At 50.9% G+C, this 20242-nt stretch overlaps 1 protein-coding gene across 1 annotated transcript in view; it reads right to left on the bottom strand.

Moving 5' to 3' along the window:
• KCNJ6 (potassium inwardly rectifying channel subfamily J member 6) overlaps positions 1-20242 on the bottom strand; it is a 180251-nt gene that overhangs the window by 36996 nt on the left and 123013 nt on the right. The window contains exon 3 of the mRNA XM_080651881.1: positions 2039-2959. Within this exon, the coding sequence (XP_080508007.1) occupies positions 2039-2959 (921 nt within the window). The remainder of the gene's footprint in view (positions 1-2038; positions 2960-20242) is intronic.

The following is a 20242-nucleotide window of genomic DNA, read 5'->3' as shown; positions in this document are numbered from 1 at the left end:
TTCCAGAAGTTAGAAAACATTTTTTGTTTAAATAGAAAATTAATAGGGGTTGCCTTTTTCCAGGAACAAAGGCAAGTGTTTTGAATCTTTTCTTTTTTGCTGGCACCTACCCCCTTTCCTCCAAGAAAGCAGTAGAAAGGCTGTGGATGCTCAGAGGCAAGCATCACTGTGAATTATCAAGAAGACGACGCCCCTCTCTTTAGAAAGGTTCAGTCATTACAAACTGTCCTCAGAAAGACAGGGCCAGCCCCAGGGAGAATGCCAACTCAGGGAAATCACAGGATAATTTGCTTATTCCGGATTCATGTATTTTTTTTGAGATTGAGCTTTGGGTGGAGTGAGCATGAAGCTCAGCTCCTACAGTTTGAAGCTCAGATGAACACCACTAACCAGAAAGTACATATTTCCAGTGGCGTTTGCTTCTTGAGTTCAGAGATGCAATGATAACAAGGCTTGTCCACTGCCCTCCCTCCGGTCCTATTGGGAGAGTTTATAGTGAGAAATCTAATATTAAAATTGCATCATGAGTGGTTGGTTTATGCTGCCAGAGGCTGTGTCTCAGGGGCCACCACTAGGGGGATCCAGAGTCCCTGCGCTCAGACCCGTGGGAGAAGTTTCTGGTCTGTGGGAAATGACTGGGCTCCCGGTTTAAATTGCTTCCTCCCCTCTCTCCTGCCGCTCCACTCCCCCAAACACACAACCATTGCTTCAGGAATACATCCAAAGTCAGGCTAAAGTAACAGATAGCCCTGTTCACATCTGTAGCAATCTTTTAGTAGTTCGCAATAGTTCTTTTGTTATTCTTTACAGCTGTTTTCGGATTAGGTCCATGTTCCTTTAGTTCTATAAACAGGAGCCCACTCAAATCACCAAGCTCCATGCAAAGCCCGCCACTCACATTTTCATTGCCGGTTGCATTTACACACTGATGGCAATGTTTCCACCAGGAGAGAAATTTGCTAGAGGTATGACCTTGCCTGCTGGGCACAGGCAGGCGGAGACACAGGACCAAGGACTTTCTTCTGAAGGGATGATGGAGATCAGCTTAGGGGTTGATGAAGAATCTGGGGCCAGTCTGTGGGCCATGTTTTCAGATGATATAAACCAACCCTGAGCCTCCAGTTGAAGACTTCAAAGCATAGAAGGGCAGATTGCATAACTAAACAGGATCCCAAGGCTGCTATCGATACTCAGAAGAACAGTAAAGAAATTGATGAATTAGGGTTCTGGTTTATATGTTTTCTGTGGGACACCATTGCTAGCTTAAGTCAGAGTTCACGGCTCTGCTTTGTGGACTGTGACAGATAAACATGGGCAGAACCGGTTTTGCTGTTGGGATGTATAACACGTGTAAAGTTCAGATACGGGTGAAGACTTCAATAAAAGCAGACCAGCGCTCTATTCTGAGAGCAGATGATCTTCCCTAAAGCGCACCAATGGAAGGTCAATGGGGTTACGACGAACGATCTTCGGCTTTTCGCTTTCCTGCTGGAGTTATTTACTGGGGCTGCAGGATTGTGGCTGCTGGGGGTTCAGCAGGTAGACTATGGAGATAGACACCAAGCACTCTCTCGACATAAAACAACACTATGGGCCTTGCAAATGGCTCTCAAAGAAGAGGGGAAATTGCATTTTTATTAAAGCAATTTGTCAGGCTTCCTCTGAACACCCTCCCGTCTTCCTCCTGGCGTGGCAATAAATAACCTCAAGTATTTAAATTGACCATGTTTCAGAGCCATGTAAAAGGTGCTTTAGCGAGAAATTTTAATTTACGTAAATATTTGGAAATTTAGCATCTGTTAAGCAGTGTTTTAAAAACACTTGTTTATTAATTTGTTTCCAAAGGCCTTTTAAAAAGCGAAGGCTAGCCTTCTGGGTGGGTAGACCGGAGGCGATAAGCTACGTGGACATACTACGCCATGAAGTGAGGGGGCGGTGTCACCAGTGAGTGAGGTGCAGCTTTCCCACAGATAAGAACATGAGACCCGGTCAGAAGGGGCGTGGGTCCCACAGAGACCCCGGGGGGAGCGCGCCTTACCTGTAGCTTCTACCATCCCTTCCAAGATGACCACGATCTCCAGCTCCTCTTTGGGCAGCTGGGCTTTGGAGATTTCCCAGAAAGGACTCTGTTGGTTGATTTCGTGGCTGATGATGAGAGGCGACACCAGAAACAGCCGGTCGTCCCCGGTGTAATACCCGACGTTGATGTCCGTCTGGTTCAAGGGGATGAACTCGCCCTCTGAGGTCTGTTTGGATTTGATCAGCTTGGCGCGGATGGAGGCCTCCACGATGTGGGAGTTCCTGAGGTCCCCGACGCGGAACATCAGGCACAGCTTCCCGTCCCGCATGGAGATCACCGCGTGGGTGGAGAACACCAGGGTCTCCGCCCTCTTCTTGGGCTGCGATATTTTTACAAACATGCATCCCACCATGAATGCATTGACAATGGACCCCAACACCGACTGGACTAAGAGGAGGATAATCCCCTCCGGGCACTTGTCCGTGATGACCCGGTAGCCATAACCGATGGTGGTTTCTGTCTCTATGGAGAATAAAAAAGCAGAGACGAACCCGTTGAGGTTGGTGACGCAGGGAGTCCACGATGGGTCCTCTATGTGGTCCATGTCTCCTCGAATATACGCTATTAGCCACCAGATCATCCCAAAAAAGAGCCACGTGACTGTGTAAACCATGACGAAGATCAACAGGTTGAACCTCCACTTGAGGTCGACTAAGGTGGTGAAGATGTCGGTCAGGTAGCGGTAGGTCTCCCTCACGTTGCCATGGTGCACGTTGCACTTTCCGTCCTTCCGCACGTACCTCTGGATTTTCCTTTTGGTCCGGTCTCGGCAGATGTGTCTCGGCAGGTCGTCCCTGGCCTGCTTAGGCAACTTTGGCTGGTGAATGGCCACGGGGCTCTCCACGTCCTGGTCCATGGAGTCGCCCTCCAGGACGTTAGCTGGTGGTTTGGAGAAAAGAAAAGAAAGACCAAATGAAATGCTGGCTCTTAGGGGATCATGGCAACCACACCGTGTGTGGGATATGAACATGAAACCAAACACCAGTTGTGTAGCTATGCGCAAAGCAGACAAAGTGAGTTTTATGTGGCATCGTCTGGACAGGCCCCGAGTTGACTTGGACTCCTGTGCTCTGCCGTCTGCCTTTGTGCAGGAGCGTCACCCCCTTCCCAGCAGACAGCTCCTGGCTGTGCAAGTGTCTCCTGGACAGCAAGTTCTGAGAGTCAGCGCTCAGCCAGGTGTCTCCTGCTCCACTTGAGACGCCATGGCAGGGAGCTGCACACTGCGGACAAAGAGATGTTAGGATTCAGACAGTCTCTGCTCTTCCACTTCGCAAATGTGGGCTCTTGGACATGCTATTTTTTATATCACTCCCCCGGCCCCCTCTCCCTGCCCCACAAATGTGGAGATGGGGCCTTTCAGGAGGTAAGTAAGGTGGAATGAGGTCATACGGTGGGTCCCTAGTTCTATAGGGGCTGGTGTCTCTATAAGAAGAGAAAGACACACCAGGATGTGTACCCAGAGGAAAGGACAGGTGAGGGCCGTGGGAAGGCGGCCACCTGTAAGCCAGGAGCAGAGGTCTCCCAGACCGACCAGAGTCACCAGAAAACAACCCTGCTTGTACCTCGATCTTCAATCTGCAGCCCTCAGAATCGTGAGAAAACAGATTTCTGTCATCTAAGCCTCCCAGTCTGTGGTACCCTGTTATGGAGCCCAGGTAGACTGACACACTGCCCGAATTCACCGCGCCTCAGTTTCCACACCTACAAAGTGGTGATCAAGATGCCCAATTCATGGGGTTGTCGTTGGATGAAACCACATACCTGCCTGGAACCGACATGTAATAGGTTTTCCTTTGTACTAAATTGTTCCTTTGCTACTTTCCTTAGGTTTAGGGCAAGATCTTTAAATGGTCACTCAGATTTCAGAGTTTAAGGAAAAGGTCTGTTTTTTGTTGGGGATTCAATGCCAAGGTTAAAAAGGTGTGGGGAAATCTCTCTTTGAGTGTTCACACATTTGCTTTGGTTTCTGCCTCCACGTTGGCTATGTGCAGTCCTGGCGTGTGGTTGTGTTTGCTGAAGGCCCTGGATGAGCGCATCGGCAGCATCGTCAGCTACTCCCGCGTTAGGAAACCTCTTCCAGAGTCTGCGTGCGAGGGGGAGTTTGGCCCTGCTGCGGGGACTACACACACAGAAACCGCGTGTGAAGCGGCTTGTTAGGCCAACACCTCCCAAGCTTCCTAAGGGGTTTCTCTCCTTCTGCGTCTGCTGACTCTGCCGTGCGTTCTGTCCACGGCAACCACGGCTTGTCCCCTTGGTCAAAGGAGAAAGGCAGCCGGTTGAGAAAATACGCATCTGGTTAAGGAAACAGCGGGGGATGGGACTCCAGTGGTACCCACTGGGCATCAGGGGCAAAAGTCTGCTCTTCTATTTCAGCCCCAGGAAGAAGCCGCATCTGGTCTGTGGGGCAGACTGTTGGGTTTGGCAACTTGGACTTTTAGATCCCGGCCCTCCATAGCCTTTCGTTTGTAAAGGAGACGCTTTCCTTCCTCCTCCTTCTCCTCTTATCCCCACTCTTCCCACTCTTCCTCCTCCTTCTCCTCCCTCTCCTCCTCCTCCTCTCCCTCTCCTCCTCTTCCTCCTTCTTGAAACAGATATCAGGACAGGAGTGAGAGGGGAGCAGCTGAGGCTGGGACAGGGTGGAGGAGAGTGGAGAATCTATTCTAGATGGATGTGAAGGTGACGTCCCTCTCCCTGCAACACCCCCCACAAGGCACGATGTTTACGGCCCCGAGTGGTCACAGCTGAGTTCTCACTGTTAATTTTGCCCCGAGTGGGAGTCTCAAAATACAGCTTCATGTGGGACAAGTTCTGGGCTCACTCCCTGGCAGGTGGCGGGGGTGGGGGGGGCCTTTGCTGGAGACCCGGCGAGTGTCTTGCTTTGACCCAGGTGCTAAGCTCCTGACGGTGCAAAGCCACCCGAGCCCTCGTCTCCCAGAGCCCTTCCGTGGAGAAGAGGGTTTGTCAGATTAGCTGCTTTTTAACAGCCTTCAGCGAGATCCAGACTTTAAATGTCAGGGAGGACGTCCACGCCCGCCCCCACCACCCAGGATGGAGCTGCTTTCCCCCTTTTCCTGGCTCGGCTGTCCCTTCAAGCTCCAGGAGGGCGTTCTGAGCTGGGGGACCTGTGTGAACAGTTAGAGCCAGTAGGGTGAGTGCCCTGGCCAGTCCTAGCTGCCAGTGATCCTCCAAACCTGTCCCCCGCTGCTAGCTCAGGACTGAGCCCATTTCCTGGCCTCCTCCGCATTGAGGGGTGGCCCCGGGCTGAATCCCCGCTTCTGCCCTTAAAGAGTGTATGTGCCCCTCCTGTGCCCCTGCCCTTCCACGGGGGGTGGAGGGGCCTGGGTCCCGTGCCCGCGGCAGAGCTGCCGTCCGACTAGAAACAAGAAGAAAAGTGAGTGTGTTTGTGCCATTTCCAGTTAGTGTCCGGTATGAACCTGAGCCTCAGCAGCACTGACCCCCGGACAGGCAGAGGGCACCGTGATGAGGGCGCTGCGTGGGAAGGAGCAGGGAGAGGGGACCGGAGGGGGACGGCGGTTTGCGTTTGGCATCTGTAACCAACCAGCCGGTGGGAAGTGTAAGTCATGTGGAACTTAAATACCTTTTAAAAGCAACCAAACGAAGAAAGCCAAAAGATTGTGGGAGCACGGTGGGAAGGTGGCCTCCGGGGTGGCCCGCGGCTGAGGCCAGGGTGCAGGCAAGGTGTGTCCCTGGGAAGATGGGGAAGGGGTTCAGAAGGTGCCACCCCAAACCTGCCGCTCGGCCTGCTGATTTTTTTGAATTAAAGGTACCCAAGAAGCAGCCGGTGCACGAACACAAACCCTCCCTCCCAAGAAGCAGCCGGTGCGAGAAGCACACGTGGACCCGCCTTGTCCTCCTGAAATCAGGAGCTAAGTCCCATGGCCGAGGCGGCCTCCCTGCTGTGGGAGAGACAGGGAAGGTAGGGCCGAGGAGGCTGCATAAACAAACCGCGTTAAACACACCCCTGCCGACCTGGTCACTCCTTCCCCACGCACAACCCGGAGCCCCAACCTCCCTGTCTTGCCAGTTCTTCCCCAATTTATTCTTTGACTAAGTAAGTGGCCTGAAGGCTTCCTGCTTCGTCACATCGTTGGGTCTCCTGTGAAGCTTCCCAGGTACATGGAAAAACTCAGTAACACGTGTCTGCTCTTCTCCTGCTAATCTGTCTTATGTTCCGTTTATTTCTTAGGCCCACGAGAGACCTGAGGGCCGAGGAGAATTTTGTTTGCTTTGCGATGGGGCGGGGAGGCCGGGCCTCTGGCCTGTAGGGGCTGGTGGGAAAACAGGCTCAGAGGCCAGAGAAACCAAAATTCTAGTGAGGTGGGGATATCCGGGGACTAGAAGAGGCTGAAGCAGGAGTGCAAGGGGCGGGGGCCAGGCCAGGGAGGGGTGTGGGGTGTGGAGGGGGGGCCCAGCTGGAGGCTGTGTCCAGGGCAATGGCAGGGGCCCTGGGCAGGGGAGAGAAGCCGCCTCAGTTCGGGGGTGCAGAGGCATACAGGGGGACCCAGAAGGGAATGCTCACCATGGCTCTCAACCTGTCTTTCTTCCCTGGAACCCCAGGGTGTGAATTGAGGGGTGATCTGAATTGCATTTGCAAGAGCGTTTGGAGCTGCTCAGCAGAGCGAGCTGCAGCTGCGGCTTGGAGAGCAGACATCCTCCCTGCATGCCTGCGCAGACCTGGGTGCCAACAACCGCTCACCACCTCGGCCGCAGCCCCCCATGGCCCCAGGGCCCCCTGGCTGTCCACGTAGACCCCCTCCCCCCTCCCTCAGCCTCTCCCCCGACCCGGCTGCATGTGCTCTAGCATCCTGCACGCAGGTTGAGCGGGGCTAACAGTGAAGTGTGCACAGGCACAAGAGGATCCGCGAGGGGCCCCGAGGGGCGGCCACGAGGCGCTTGGTGGTTCAGAAGTCGATGCTCAACCACTGAGCCACGCCGGCTGGGCCTTTGCTTATTTCTTATATCAAAACGAATTCCAAGTAAATTAAGGATTTAAATGCAAAGAAAAAAAAAAAAAACTACGGAGGGAGCGGAGATGTATTTTTATAATTCTGAAAGTTGGAAAAGCTGTTCTAACCATGATAGGAATCCAGAAATTATTTTAAAACACTGTTATTTTTGTCAATATGAAAATTTTAAATGTTTGTAAGGAAAGTAGGAGGACAAACCAGCAAACATATTGGCAACGCATAACGTATACATTCCCAATTTACAAACGCAGTCAGCGTCCCATAGAAAACTTGGCCACCGGAGACGGATAAGGGGCTTCGAAGAGAAGAAGCTCACCAAGATGCCAAGCACACGGAAAGACCGTCCAGCCACGGCAAAGTGAAAGCCGTGCACATACAACAACGCCCTCCCCCCAAAGGTAGCAAAATTAAAAAGAAACGCCAGATGGGGAGTGTGTGTGCTGGGAAGGCAGTGGACTTGGGAACTCAGATGTGTTTTTGTAGGTGTTGACTAGCAGTCTTCCTGAAGGGCAGGTGACAGGAAGTCTTATGATTTAGAAATGGTTAGATGGCTTGGATCAGGGGTTAGGCATTCCACCCAAGGGAATAATTACACAAATGGTCACCAGTTGCACACAGGGCTCTATTGCAGCCTCTCTGACAGCAGTGAAAAATTAGAAACGATCGAAGTATCTATCAACAGAGCACTGGTTAAACACATTTTTGCACTTATCATCAATGGCATACTATGCAGTCATGAAAAACGATTTTCCAGTGTTTGGGGCCTTCACCAAGATCACCTTCTTTTTTTTCTTTCTTTTTTTAAAAATATATTTTATTGATTTTTTTACAGAGAGGAAGGGAGAGAGATAGAGAGTTAGAAACATCGATCAGCTGCCTTCTGCACACCTCCCACTGGGGATGTGCCCGCAACCAAGGTACATGCCCTTGACCGGAATCGAACCTGGGACCCTTCAGTCTGCAGGCCGACGCTCTATCCACTGAGACACACCGGTCAGGGCCAAGATCACCTTCTTAATGGCCTCTTTAACCCCCTTTGGAACCAGAAATCTCAGCTGCCCGGTTCTCAGGAGCCCCTTCTGGACCTGCTGTGCAATTCTTCATAGCACTTGCTACCTTTCAGCCTGAGGGGTATTTACTCTTTTAATTTTCTGCTGCCTGTTGGCCCCTGTGGGAAGGGAAGTTCCCTGAGGGCAGGGATCTGTGTGTGTTTTATTCACAGATGAATCGCAGGCCCTGGAGCAAGTGCCCAGCACACAGCACCTATTATTGAATGAATGGGTATGTGTTCATTGACTTGGCTGGTTGCCCAGCCATAGCGCTAAGCGAAAAGGCAGAATAAGGAACATAGAATCCACTCTGCATATATCACCTTCTTGCAATAACGTGTGTGTGTTCATGACTGTGTGTGTGTGTGTGTGTGTGTGTGTGTATGTGTGTAGAAGAATGTTTTCCAAGATGTTCATTTTGATCCATCTCTGAGTTGTAAGTTTGTGGGTGTTTCTGCGTTCTCTTTGATTTTTCTATATTTAGCTTTCCCCTTAATGCACTTCTTTCACCTAAAGAATACGTAGGAAACATGAGGCCACTTCTGTGTTGAATAACTGGAACAGAAGCTGCAGAGACCCCTGGAAAATGTCCTTGGGCTTGGAAATTGGGACTCACTAGTGCACTGGGTTGAGTAGCGTCTCCCCACAGTCATGTCCACCCTGAACCTCAGATTGTAACCTTTTTTGGAAATAGGGTCTTTTCAGATGTAATGAATGAGGTCATACTGGACCCCAAATCCAATAGAGTAGTGGTCGGCAAACCGCGGCTCGCGAGCCACATGCGGCTCGTGAGCCGCGGTTTGCCGCTCTGTTGACTAATGAGTTTGCCGACCACTGCAATAGAGCATCCACATAAGAGACAGAAAAGAACATCCAGAGATACAGGGAGGGCACCTGAGCACAGAAGCAGGAGTTGGGGTGATGCTCTCAAACCAAAGATGCCTGGAGTCACCAGAAGCTGAGAGAGGCAGGAAGGACCCCCCCCCCCCAGAGCTGTCGGGAGGGAGGGGGACGAGCCTGCTGACACCTTGATTCTCTCCAGGACTGTGAGAGAATACACTTCCGTTGTCTTAAGCCACCACTTTGAGTTAGCTGTGGCAGCCACAGGAGACTAATACAACTGCTGACTCTGGTGAGAGTGGTGATGGCTGAGTGGTGGGTTGTACAGCCAGGATGCAGGTGGGGAGGGGTGATTGGTCTGGGAGAGGGTGTGAGAGAGGATTTGGAGAGGATGTGCTTAAAGACAGAGAGCTGGAAGGAGCTGACGGGGCCAGACTGTGTGCGTGTGTGTGAGTGTGTGTGTGTGTGTGTGTGTGTGTGAGTGTGTGCATGATGGGTGTTTATAGAGCACCTTTACATGCGGAGAGGAAGCCAAAGGGGAGAGGTTGCACTATAAGGAAGGGGCGGTGGCAGAGTGAGGTGTTGGAGGGAGTGGCAGTCAACAGGGAGCAGAGGTGGAGGGACAGGACATGTAGACGCAGGGATGAAACTTGCTCCCCAAGAGGCAGGCTGAGCTGGGGATGGATGCGGTGACGGCTGCACCACCGTGAGAATGTGCTCAATGCTACAGAAGCAAACACTTAAAGAAAGGTTAACATGGTAAAGGTTACGTTGTGTATATTTTACCACACTGAAAAGAAATTGTCTTAGGAAAAGGAAAGGCCAGACGGGAGTGGCAGGAAATATTCAAAGTGATGAATAGCAAGAACCTACAACCAAGAGTACTCTACCCAGCAAAGCTATCATTCAGAATGGAAGGGCAGATAAAGAGCTTCACAGATAAGAAAAAGCTAAAGGAGTTCCATATTTTCTAAATGAGGGAAGATTGGCTTCTAACCACTTTGGGGAAGGTGACCAGTGGCAGTGGATTCGGGCTACGATGCTGCAGACTGAGGGCAGGGCAGGGTTTTCCGAGATTGTCTTGTTGTGATGTGGACTCCCACATTACCCCTGAGACACTGAAGGACAACTCAGAGCTGTTGCTGCAAATGATGCCTGACGTGTGAAATTAGAAGTTTCCTTTTGGCCCTTTGCCCGATGCTTGTCTTCTTGTGTGAGTCCTTACCTGATGATTTTCCCTCCCTGGGGACCGGTGGGAACGTTTGTCATCTGTGTCCGATATGCCCTGGGGAGGTGAGCTGTTTTGTGCTGTGCTGAGCTGCTGGGACTATGAGAGGCGATCACAATCAGAAATCCAGGCAGACTGGAGGTGTAATGTCACAGACGTGAGGAGAACAGTGCCTCCACCCGCTGGGAACTCCTCACGGCTACGAAAGGGCCAAGGGTCCTATTAACATTAGCTGGGGGGCCTCACCCTGTGATCCTGAACTTAGAATGTCTAGGAGCCACTGTGAGGTCAGAGGACTAACATTGGCTGCTCCGTGTGTGGGAGATGGCTTCGTAAAATGTGCCGTTTCATTGCTTAACAGAGAGAGATGCCAGGTCACTGTGGGCTGGAGGAAGGAGGCTGACATTCTATATCCTGATTGCTCTTTTAAAGGTGATTTCAAGATTTAGAAACATCGACAGTTAGAACCATCAGAACCTTTTGGGACCACTGCCACAGCTGGGTGGGTTGTCAACTGCACAGCGGCGTTCCGATGAGGGCAGCGAGGGGGCTGTGCTCTGCCGGCCACACCACCCCCCTTTCCCAGGCCCGCGTCTGCTCAGAGGACAGGCCACCGGCTGGGATTTGCTCAAGGCGCTGCCTGGCTAGAGCAGTCCTGCAACCTCGGGCATCTTCAGTTCCTTGTCCTCCACTTTTTTTTTTAATTTAATAAATCTTTATTGTTCAGATTATTACAATTGTTCCTCTCCCCCCCCCCCATAGCTCCCCTCCACCCAGTTCCTACCCCACTCTCTGCCCTTACTCCCCCCCACTGTCCTCATCCATAGGTGTATGATTTTTATCCAGTCTCTTCCTGCACCCCTCACACCCTTTTCCCCCCAAGAGTTGTCAGTCCACTCCATTTCTATGCCCCTGATTCTATTATATTCACCAGTTTATTCTGTTCATCAGATTTTTTATTCACTTGATTTTTAGATTCACTTGTTGATAGATATGTATTTGTTGTTCATAATTTTTATCTTTACCTTTTTCTTCTTCTTACTCTTCTTAAAGAATACATTTCAGCATTTCATATAATACTGGTTTGGTGGTGATGAACTCCTATAGTTTTTTCTTATCTGTGAAGCTCTTTATCTGACCTTTAATTCTGAATGATAGCTTTGCTGGGTAGAGTAATCTTGATTGTAGGTTCTTGCTATTCATCACTTTGAATATTTCTTGCCACTCCCGTCTGGCCTGCATAGTTTCTGTTGAGAAATCAGCTGACAGTCATATGGGTGCTCCCTTGTAGGTAACTAACTGTTTTTCTCTTGCTGATTTTAATATTCTCTCTTTGTCTTTTGCTCTTGGCATTTTAATTATGATGTGTCTTGGTGTGGTCCTCTTTGGATTCCTTTTGTTTGGGGTTCTCTGCACTTCCTGGATTTGTTAAGTCTATTTCTTTCATCAGGTGGGGGAAGTTTTCTGTTATTATTTCTTCAAATAGGTTTTCAGTATCTTGCTCTCTCTCTTCTTCTGGCGCCCCCATAATTCTGATGTTGGTACGCTTGAAGTTGTCCCAGAGGCTCCTTACACTATCTTCATATTTTTGGATTCTTTTTTCTTTTTGCTTTTCTGGTTGAGTGTTTTTTGCTTCTTTGTAATTCAGATCTTTGACTTGATTCTTGAGATCCTCTAGTCTTCTGTTAGATCTCTGTATAATATTATTTATTTCAGTCATTGTATGCTTAATTTCTAGTTGGTCCTTTTTCATATCCTCGAGGGTCTTGCTAAATTTATCGGTCTTTTCTAGAAAATTCTTAAAAAACCTTATAACCATGGTTTTGAACTCTATATCCAGTCATTTGCTTTCCTCCATTTCTTTCATTTGTGACCTGTTTCTTTGTCTCCGCATTTTGGCTGCTTCCCTGAGTTGATAGAGTGACTTTGTGTGCTAGGTGTCTTATGGGGCCCAGTGGCTCAGCCTCCCCAGTTACCTGAGGTGGACACTATTGGTGCACACCTTTGTGGGCTGTGTGCGCAGTGTTGTTCTAGTTAAGCCTTGATTGTTGTTGGTATCACTGGGAGGAATTGACCTCCAGGCCAATTGGCTGTGAGGATCAGCTGTGTCTATGCTGGGAGAACTTCTGTGCTGGAGACACCCTTATGAGACAGGACTTGCAAAAACCTCTGTGCTCAGCTTGGATGGGGTGGAGTCTCAGGGTGGAGCAGACAGCATTGGTTTCCCGTCAACCCTGCCCTAATAGGCCCCTGTGTCTCAGTCTCTGTGGTAATCGCTGCAGAGAAAGCCACCTTCGAGTTTCGCCTGCTGCCAGACAGTCCAGTTTCTCCCCAAATGAGTCTGGGTCCCCAGAGTCTCGCCCAGAACTGGAGTTCAGTGCAGTCAGGAGCTTTTGTTTCCCTCCTGCTTGAGAAAGCCAGCCGCATACTCAGTTGCCCATCCTCTTTGCACACGCGCCTCGGTACCTCTACCTTCCACAGTTCCTCTGAGTTTCAGTGTGCTTTTCTCTTTCCTGACAGTCCAGTTTCACCCCGTATGAGTCTGGGTCCCCAGAGTCTCGCCCAGAACTGGAGTTCAGTGCAGTTGAGAGCGTTTGTCTCCCTCCCACTTGAGAAAGCCAGCCACGCACTCAGTTGCCAGTCCTCTCCGCACGCGCGTCTCAGTACCTCTGCCTCCTGCAGCTCCTCTGAGTCTCAGTGTGCTTTTCTCTTTCCACTCAGCCAGCCTTCCTGTGGTTCTGGATGATGTCCGTTTTGTCTTTTAGTCGTAGTTTTGAAATTGTTGTGCGAGGCAGCAGTTTAGGTGTTCACTATGCCGCCATCTTGGTTTCTCGTCTATAAAATAATATCTGTCCTCCACTTTTTATTGTGCACAAAGAAAGGGAGGCCCAAAGAAGCCAACTGACGTGGCAGGAGGCAGAGCCAGAGTGTTTCTGTCCCTCAGGAAACTTGGACTTGATGGTCTCCCTCTGGAGCAAGAATCCCTTCTGCTCCTGGTTACTGCAGGGTGGGCCTGGGGTCAGCCAGACAGGGTCCCTGCTCTGCTGCCCACTCAGTGGGTCCTTCATTGGCAAACTGGGTGAATGCTACCCTAACGGGCTCATGGGAGAATTAGGGACATAAGTCTTATTGGCAGGTAGCCTGGTGACAGGGCCATGTGCTTTGGCGGTGGGCGGGTCTGAGTTGGAACTCTGCTGTTCCATCTGCAATCTGTGTGCATTTGTTCCGGCCGCATCACGTCTAAGTCTCAGTTTCCTCAATTGTTAAATGAGAATAATAAGACCTACCTTGCAGGGTTACTGGGAGAAATAAATAAATCTTGCGAGCATCGCACCTGCTCCAGAGCAGACATTGAACAAATGGTAGCAATTATGATAGTGTCTGGGTTGAAGAAGGCACACGATTTGTAGCTATAATAATCCCTGTTTTTATAAACCCACCATTGTCCTGGAAACAGTGGGAAATTCAGAAGCGATCTAAGACACAGATGGGCAGACCCATCTGGAAGCTCAGAGCCTGCTTGCTAACACAAGACCTGCACAGTGTCCCATATCAATGTGCAGTTGCCTGCAACACTGTGGACACAAGACTAAGACCCGTCTAGCATGACAGAGGCAGAGGTCAGCGGTGGCTGGACGGATTAGCCAAGGGAAGGAGCTGGGGAATGACTGTGGCCCCGAAGTGGGAAAGGAAGAAAGCCAACTCTTACCGAACAGCTATGTGTCAAGTACTGGGCCGGGCACCATAGTCACAGGGGAAATGTTGGCCCATCTTACAGAAGAGGCGATGGAGGCCCATAGGGCTGAGTCACTTGCTGAAGCTTACACGTCTGACATGTGGTGGAACTAGGACTCTCCGTCAGGTTCTGAAGCTCATTTTCTTTCTCTTCTGCCATTGCCGACAGATGAGAGGAAGTGTGTGCATGTGTGTGTGTGTGTGTGTGTGTGTGTGTGTGTACAATGTGAGGATAAGAGTGGCAATGAGAAGGATCTTGCTTCACTCTTGTTCCATGAATTATCCCATGGAGTGGAAGAAGTGAAAATAAAGGAGCAATGGCTTTGAGTGTCATGCCTGGGGCAAAGGTCAACATCAGAGTGGGGATGGTGGACACAGAGGACCAGCGGTAAGGTCAAAAAAAGGATTTAATGTGTCAGAAAGAAGTCTGGTAAGAGGGAAAATTCTGGTGTCTTTTATAAAATCTTATATTGAGGAGGGGATGGCAGTTGGAGGGTGAGATAAACGTTTGTTGAACCCTACCATGTGCCTGCACTGAGCTGCGTGGCTTCTCTGACATTTCAGTTGATCCTCATCCTTCCGGACTCTGTGGCGGGTTGCATCACTGGTGTGAGGCAGGCGGGACACCGTGACGAAGGCCACACAGCCAGAGCCGGTCCAGGGAGTTGGACTCTGAGTGGACAGCTCTTTCCAGGAACCAAACAGGATAGACATGCAAACACCCCAGTCCAGCAGTGCTGCGAGGATGGAGGAACAGTCCCAGAGAACGGGGGTGTGGAGTGTGCTCTTCTTTCTTCTTGTGTTACTGAAGAATGAAGAGCACATGTACCCTAGGGACATCCACAGTGAAGGGCCAGGAGGAGCAGGAAGTGAGAGGGAGGGGCAGGAAGTGAGAGGGAGGGGCAGGAAGTGAGAGGGAGGGGCAGGAAGTGGCCCAGAGGAGGCACAGGGACAGGGTGGGTCCAGGTCCAGGAGGCCAAGGCAGTGCATTCAACAGAAGAGGGGCTGTTGGGTCTGGCAGCCAGGAGACCACTGGCAACTCTGAAGAGAGTGGTCAGGATGAAAGTCCGGCTGCAGGGGTAGGGGGTGACTGTGGGCTGAAGGGACATTTTATCTGTAGGTGAGGAGGGAGGTGCAGGTGGTCCTTCCACATGAGGGAGGGGAGGAGGCCATAAAAAAGGAGCAATATAAAATTCTGGAAGGAAGTGAGCATGGTCTCCCTCAGGTGTGGGGAAGAAATGAAATGCAAGGCTATGCATTGACCTCAGAAAGAAGGCCAGACCCTTCCTGTCTGCGATGGCACCATGCAAGGAACAGCAGGGGTGACAAGACCCTGCCCAGCTCAGAAGAGAGAGCCACTCGGTCCTTTCTTCTTCCTGTCTGTGGGCTGTGGTCGTCCACCCTGCAGAGCCCACAGGATGGAGTGGATTTCCAGAGGAGGGTAAGGGGCGCAGGGAGAGGATAGAAACTGGGCTCTTGGCTCCTAGCAGGACTGAGACAGATCCCAGACCCCCACGTGCAGGTTCTAGAACAGGGGTGGGCAAACTTTTTGACTCGAGGGCCACAATGGGTTCTTAAACTGGACCGGAGGGCCGGAACAAAAGCATGGGTGGAGTGTTTGTGTGAACTAATATAAATTCAAAGTAAAGGAGTGGAGGGGAGAGCAAGAGAACCGGATAGAACAGCCGGATCTGGCCTGCGGGCCGTAGTTGGTCCAAGGCTGTTCTAGAACCTGGGCCACCAAGCCTCCCGAGAAGGGTGGCTCAGCTCCGAGTGAGGGCTGGGGAAGCCCTTTCAGAGCAACCGGCCCCTCCCTGCCCGGTAGGCGGGACATTTCCTTGTGTTTTCTGTGGCAAGACCGGTTGGGACCCGCTCAGATCACACACACGGTGGGATTTCACGGTAGAGGAGAGAGCAGTCAATCCGCGCCTCCCAGTAGCCAGAGCTCCAATTTTAGAGAAAAGTTTCAGCGCACTTCCCACGAACCCCCTTCTGTGAAGAATTCTAGCAAGTGGGAAGCTGCATGTCACTTCCTCTGCTGTCTACCTCCTGGGGCGCCAGTAACTGGGTTTGAGAAGGAGAAGCATCCTGGGTAATTCGCTTGAGCAGTGACCACGTAATTGAGGGTTCAGGATAACTGCACCCCACAACCAAACACCTGTTGGGCGACATCACCTGATACCAGCACAAAAGGGGGTGGGAGGCTTGAGAGCAGGCGGTCAGGGCTTTTCTCTGCTCTAATGAGGGCTGAGGTATGTTTAATTTCACAAGAAAACAGCGATTTCCCCGCCTCATTTCCCACCCCGTCTCCACCTTTAACGCGCACTCCGCGGGCCTCGTGCTGTTCAATCCTGCACTTGCAGCTGAGCTGGCGTTTTAAACAGACCAGCGCGGCCCCCTCTCTCCCCATGAAGACTCGCATCCTCCGAATGTGTCCAGCGGTCGCGCTAATTCCCGCATCAATAAAACAGGAATACCTCTACTGAGACGTGGTTTAAATTCCTGGCGAAACCTGATCGGAATGCAAAAGGCTTACAATGTGCACTTCATTAAGTCTGAATTTTTCTGGAAGAATCTGCAGTTGGCATTTCAGGGTCTTTTGAAGAGAAATGAGCTCACCCCCGCAGTCATTGCCTTCCTCTCAAAACATGGGCATTTCCCTGTGTGGGGTTTTGCGGAAGGAAAGGCTTTGGATTTGGGTTCGGAAGACCCAAGTCTTCAGATAGATAATCACTTGGCCTACCTTCCCCACATCTCGTGTCTCCCCTCCAAGGACTATTGGATGACACCCTAGCAGGCGTCCTCAAACTACGGCCCGCGGGCCACATGCGGCCCACCGAGGACATTGACCTGGCCCGCCGGGTGCCGCTGCCTGTCCAGCTTAGCAGCCGACGCGTCCCGGGCCCGCAGTGCGCATAGGAATTTGTTCATATATATTTTTTTAAACTATAGTCCGGCCCTCCAACGGTTTGAGGGACAGTGAACTGGCCCCCTGTTTAAAAAGTTTGAGAACCCCTGCTCTATGGACTTTCACCCCGATAAATGGTCACTACCAACAATTTGCTTTAGAACGATCTATGTCCAATGAGTGAATTGCTTCTTATTTTCTCTGGAAAGCAAATGAACTATCTCTTAGCCTTACACTCTGAAAGGCTCTGGCAGGTTTCAGCGGGTGTGAGAGTCTCCTGTCCCCTGACATGGAGGATTATATTCCGAGAGGCAAACATTTCCCAGGTTCCAGCGGAGAAGTGACTCCCCCTGCATCACTGTGTCTATTTTCTGGGCACCTCGGTTTCCTATGAGCCTGCACCTGCATTCTGGGTTCTCTTCCGAGTGACAGTGCCCAGCCTCGGGGCTTCGTTTGCAGCAGTCTCTTGCGTGTTAAGTGTTTTTCTCGTTGGCTTGAGTCATGGTGCGCTGCCCACCGAGGCTGGAGCGCTGACAAGCAGGGTCTGAGTCTTCAGGATCCAGAGGCGTGAGTTTCTGGTTCTCCATTTTGCCAGGGTCCAGGAATATCATTTTCCTTCTCAAAATTATTTCACTGGCTGAGGAAACCTGATAAACACCCAAGATGGGCTGAGAGTGAGGGGACGATCTCGGGGTGTCCCTTGGGGAGGAGTTGAGTAGCATGTGGGTCCATGCATGTATCTCCCCTTTTCCAGTGGGAGTGAGACATTGCTGAGGCCTCCACGGTCTCTACGAAGGGGAGCCCAGGCCAAGGCTTCTATGGAGGAGAGAGCAAGAATCTCTGACCCCCCAAGTCCCCTCTAAGTCCAGGAGACTATAATTGGGCTAAGTCCAGTGGCCTGCTGTTGGAGCTGCGCTACAAAAAAATTAAAACAAACAAACAAAAGCCCTTTTGAGCATTTGCCAATTTCTGTGGTATAAAAACTTTCCCTATGGCTGATCTCCATCTCTCAATACTTGACCAGCTTTCCAAATCCCAAATATTTAACAATCACCTCTCATGAGCTGGTATTAACTTCATATCCTTCTGGGTCAAGTCCTACATTCTTTTTTTTTTTTTTTTAAGGTATTATATATGTACATATCTTACCATTGCCCCCCCCACCCCACTCCCATACATGCCCTCACCCCCCAATGTTTTGCATCCATTGGTTCTTGACGTGGGGGTGAAGAAACCCTGTTTTGCTGGGAGGTGGTGGGGGTGACAGTGAAGTGGAAGGGAAATAAAGGACTGATAAGTTTAGGAAATGCTGTCTACTCTGTCAGCTTCTTTGAGAGTTCTAGAGAAAGTTAGCATATTAAGGATTCTGATTTATATATATACACTAGTGGCCCGGTGCACGGATTCATGCACATTGAAAGGAAATTAATTAGAAGAAAGATTCATGTGGTAATTATGTTATTGCAAAAATTACATGTCAAAATAGTATATATAATATAGTATTATACAATTAAAACATGCATGCGATTGGCACCAGTGAGAGCTTTGTATGTATCATGCATCGCGAGTCAACATTTACTTTTAAATTGCCAGTATGCGTCATATGTACCAGCTGGTTGGTTAGTCAGACAGATGTATGGTCAGTCACTTAGCCTTTTATATATATAGATAATATGCTTAAATTTATTTTCCTCAGAATTTCTCAAGCTTATTGAAGCTCAAGACAACCTATGCACAGTGAGGATCTGTTGAACATGCATTTGACCTACACAGAGTACCCCCTTATCCATGGTTCTGCTTTCTGAAGTTTTAGTTACCCACAGTCAACTGTGGTCTGAAAATATTAAACAGAAAGTTCCAGAAACACACAATCCATAAGTTTTAAATAGCATGCATTTCCGTAGTGTGATGCAAGCTCGTGCCATCAGTTTTTCTGTTGTGCAAAAATAAGGAGCTCTGGATGGAAAAATGCAGACATCCAACGTCCAGAAGGTCGTGCTCCCCCTCTGCCTAGTTGCCTGAGAACCAGGGCTGTGCCGCCCGGGTAGCTGACGACACACATGTTGGCACGCCTGCCCAGGGCTGTTGCCCCCATGGGGAGATGGAGAGAGGTGAGGGCACCAGGCAGGGGGACACTCTCCCAACCTGTTCCTGTACCACCCACCTTCTCAGTCTGTGGGGCCAACAGTGGCCCTGAAGCCAGGCTCCCACATCTGGTGAGTCATTAATAACCCGGGACTGTGATGAATGGCTACGGGCGTCAGCTCACTGGAGCATTTCATGGCCACTGGCCTGGCGGTGCCAAGCTTCACAATATTCTCATGCAAATTAGACCCTAGTTGCCGCCCTGGGCTGCTGCCACGGGCTGCTGCCACCGAGCTTTTCTCCTGCCATCACCATCTTAACAAATTGCATGGGGTGCACCATGGCTTTGCTTTCTGCTGCCTCCTGACCTTCCCTCTCCGTCCTCAACATTCTCTTGCCATGTGGGCACGTCATGGGGTGGGGGGTGGGGTGGGGATTGCAGCTTCCTTAGAAAGCACAGCCGGTTCTCTCCCTGGGGACTTCCCTCCAGGTCAGGGCCTGAAGTCAAGACAAGACCCAGTTCCCTTGGCCTCACTCTGGGTGGGTTTGCTGGAGGGGGAAGTCTCACTTGGGGTCACCATGGCCAGAAGTCAGCTGGACAAGTGCCGGTCATTCATTGGCTCCTGGAGGCGAGTCCCTCCTTCCGCCTGAGGGACGTGGGGATGCTCACCAGGCATCGGAAATACCTCTTCCCCCTCTTCTCCTGGCTCAGGCGGGTTCTCTGCCAGTGCTTTCTGGTGTCATCTCGCTCAAAGGAAGAAAGTGTTCCCAGCATCACCTTGCCTGTGGGAGGAACTCTGGGCAGCCCCTGACCATAACTGATCTCCACCTGAGTCTTCCGTGCGGGAGGGGACGGGTCTGGAAAAGGGACTGTTGGTTCCCTCCTGTCCATTCGCAGCTCAGTGAGGGTGAGGCCTGAGTGGGCTCTGGGGACACGGTCCGAGCCCTAGCAAAGGCTCCGGGCTGGTTCTCTGTCCACCAGGCCACGTGCCCCAGACCATTTCTGCACAGAGAGGGGCAAAGGACTCCTCAGCAGACCCGTGTAGCCCTACACTGGCCCTGGTGGAGACCCAGGCCATTCTGGTCCTGGTCGTTCAAGTCTCTGTTTGAAGATGCTTGTGGGGCTGATGCAGGGATCTGCGGCTGAGCTGTTCTCGTGGGCGATGCCTTTGGCAGAAAGGGAGAGCCCCCCCCTTCAGCACGAGGAACTGCTGCCTGGGCTCAGCTCTCGGGGAAGCCTGGGTAGAAAGATGGTCCCAGGACAGGGGCTTCCAGGGCGTTCTGAGTGTATTTGTTCAATGTTCACATCACGTTCCTTTTTTAAAAAAA

This window comes from Plecotus auritus (assembly GCF_963455305.1).
Source record: "Plecotus auritus genome assembly, chromosome: 2".
NCBI classification, from domain to species: domain Eukaryota; kingdom Metazoa; phylum Chordata; class Mammalia; order Chiroptera; family Vespertilionidae; genus Plecotus; species Plecotus auritus.
The sequence above is the reverse complement of the archived record's forward strand: the minus strand, read 5'-3'. Positions and strand labels throughout refer to the sequence as shown.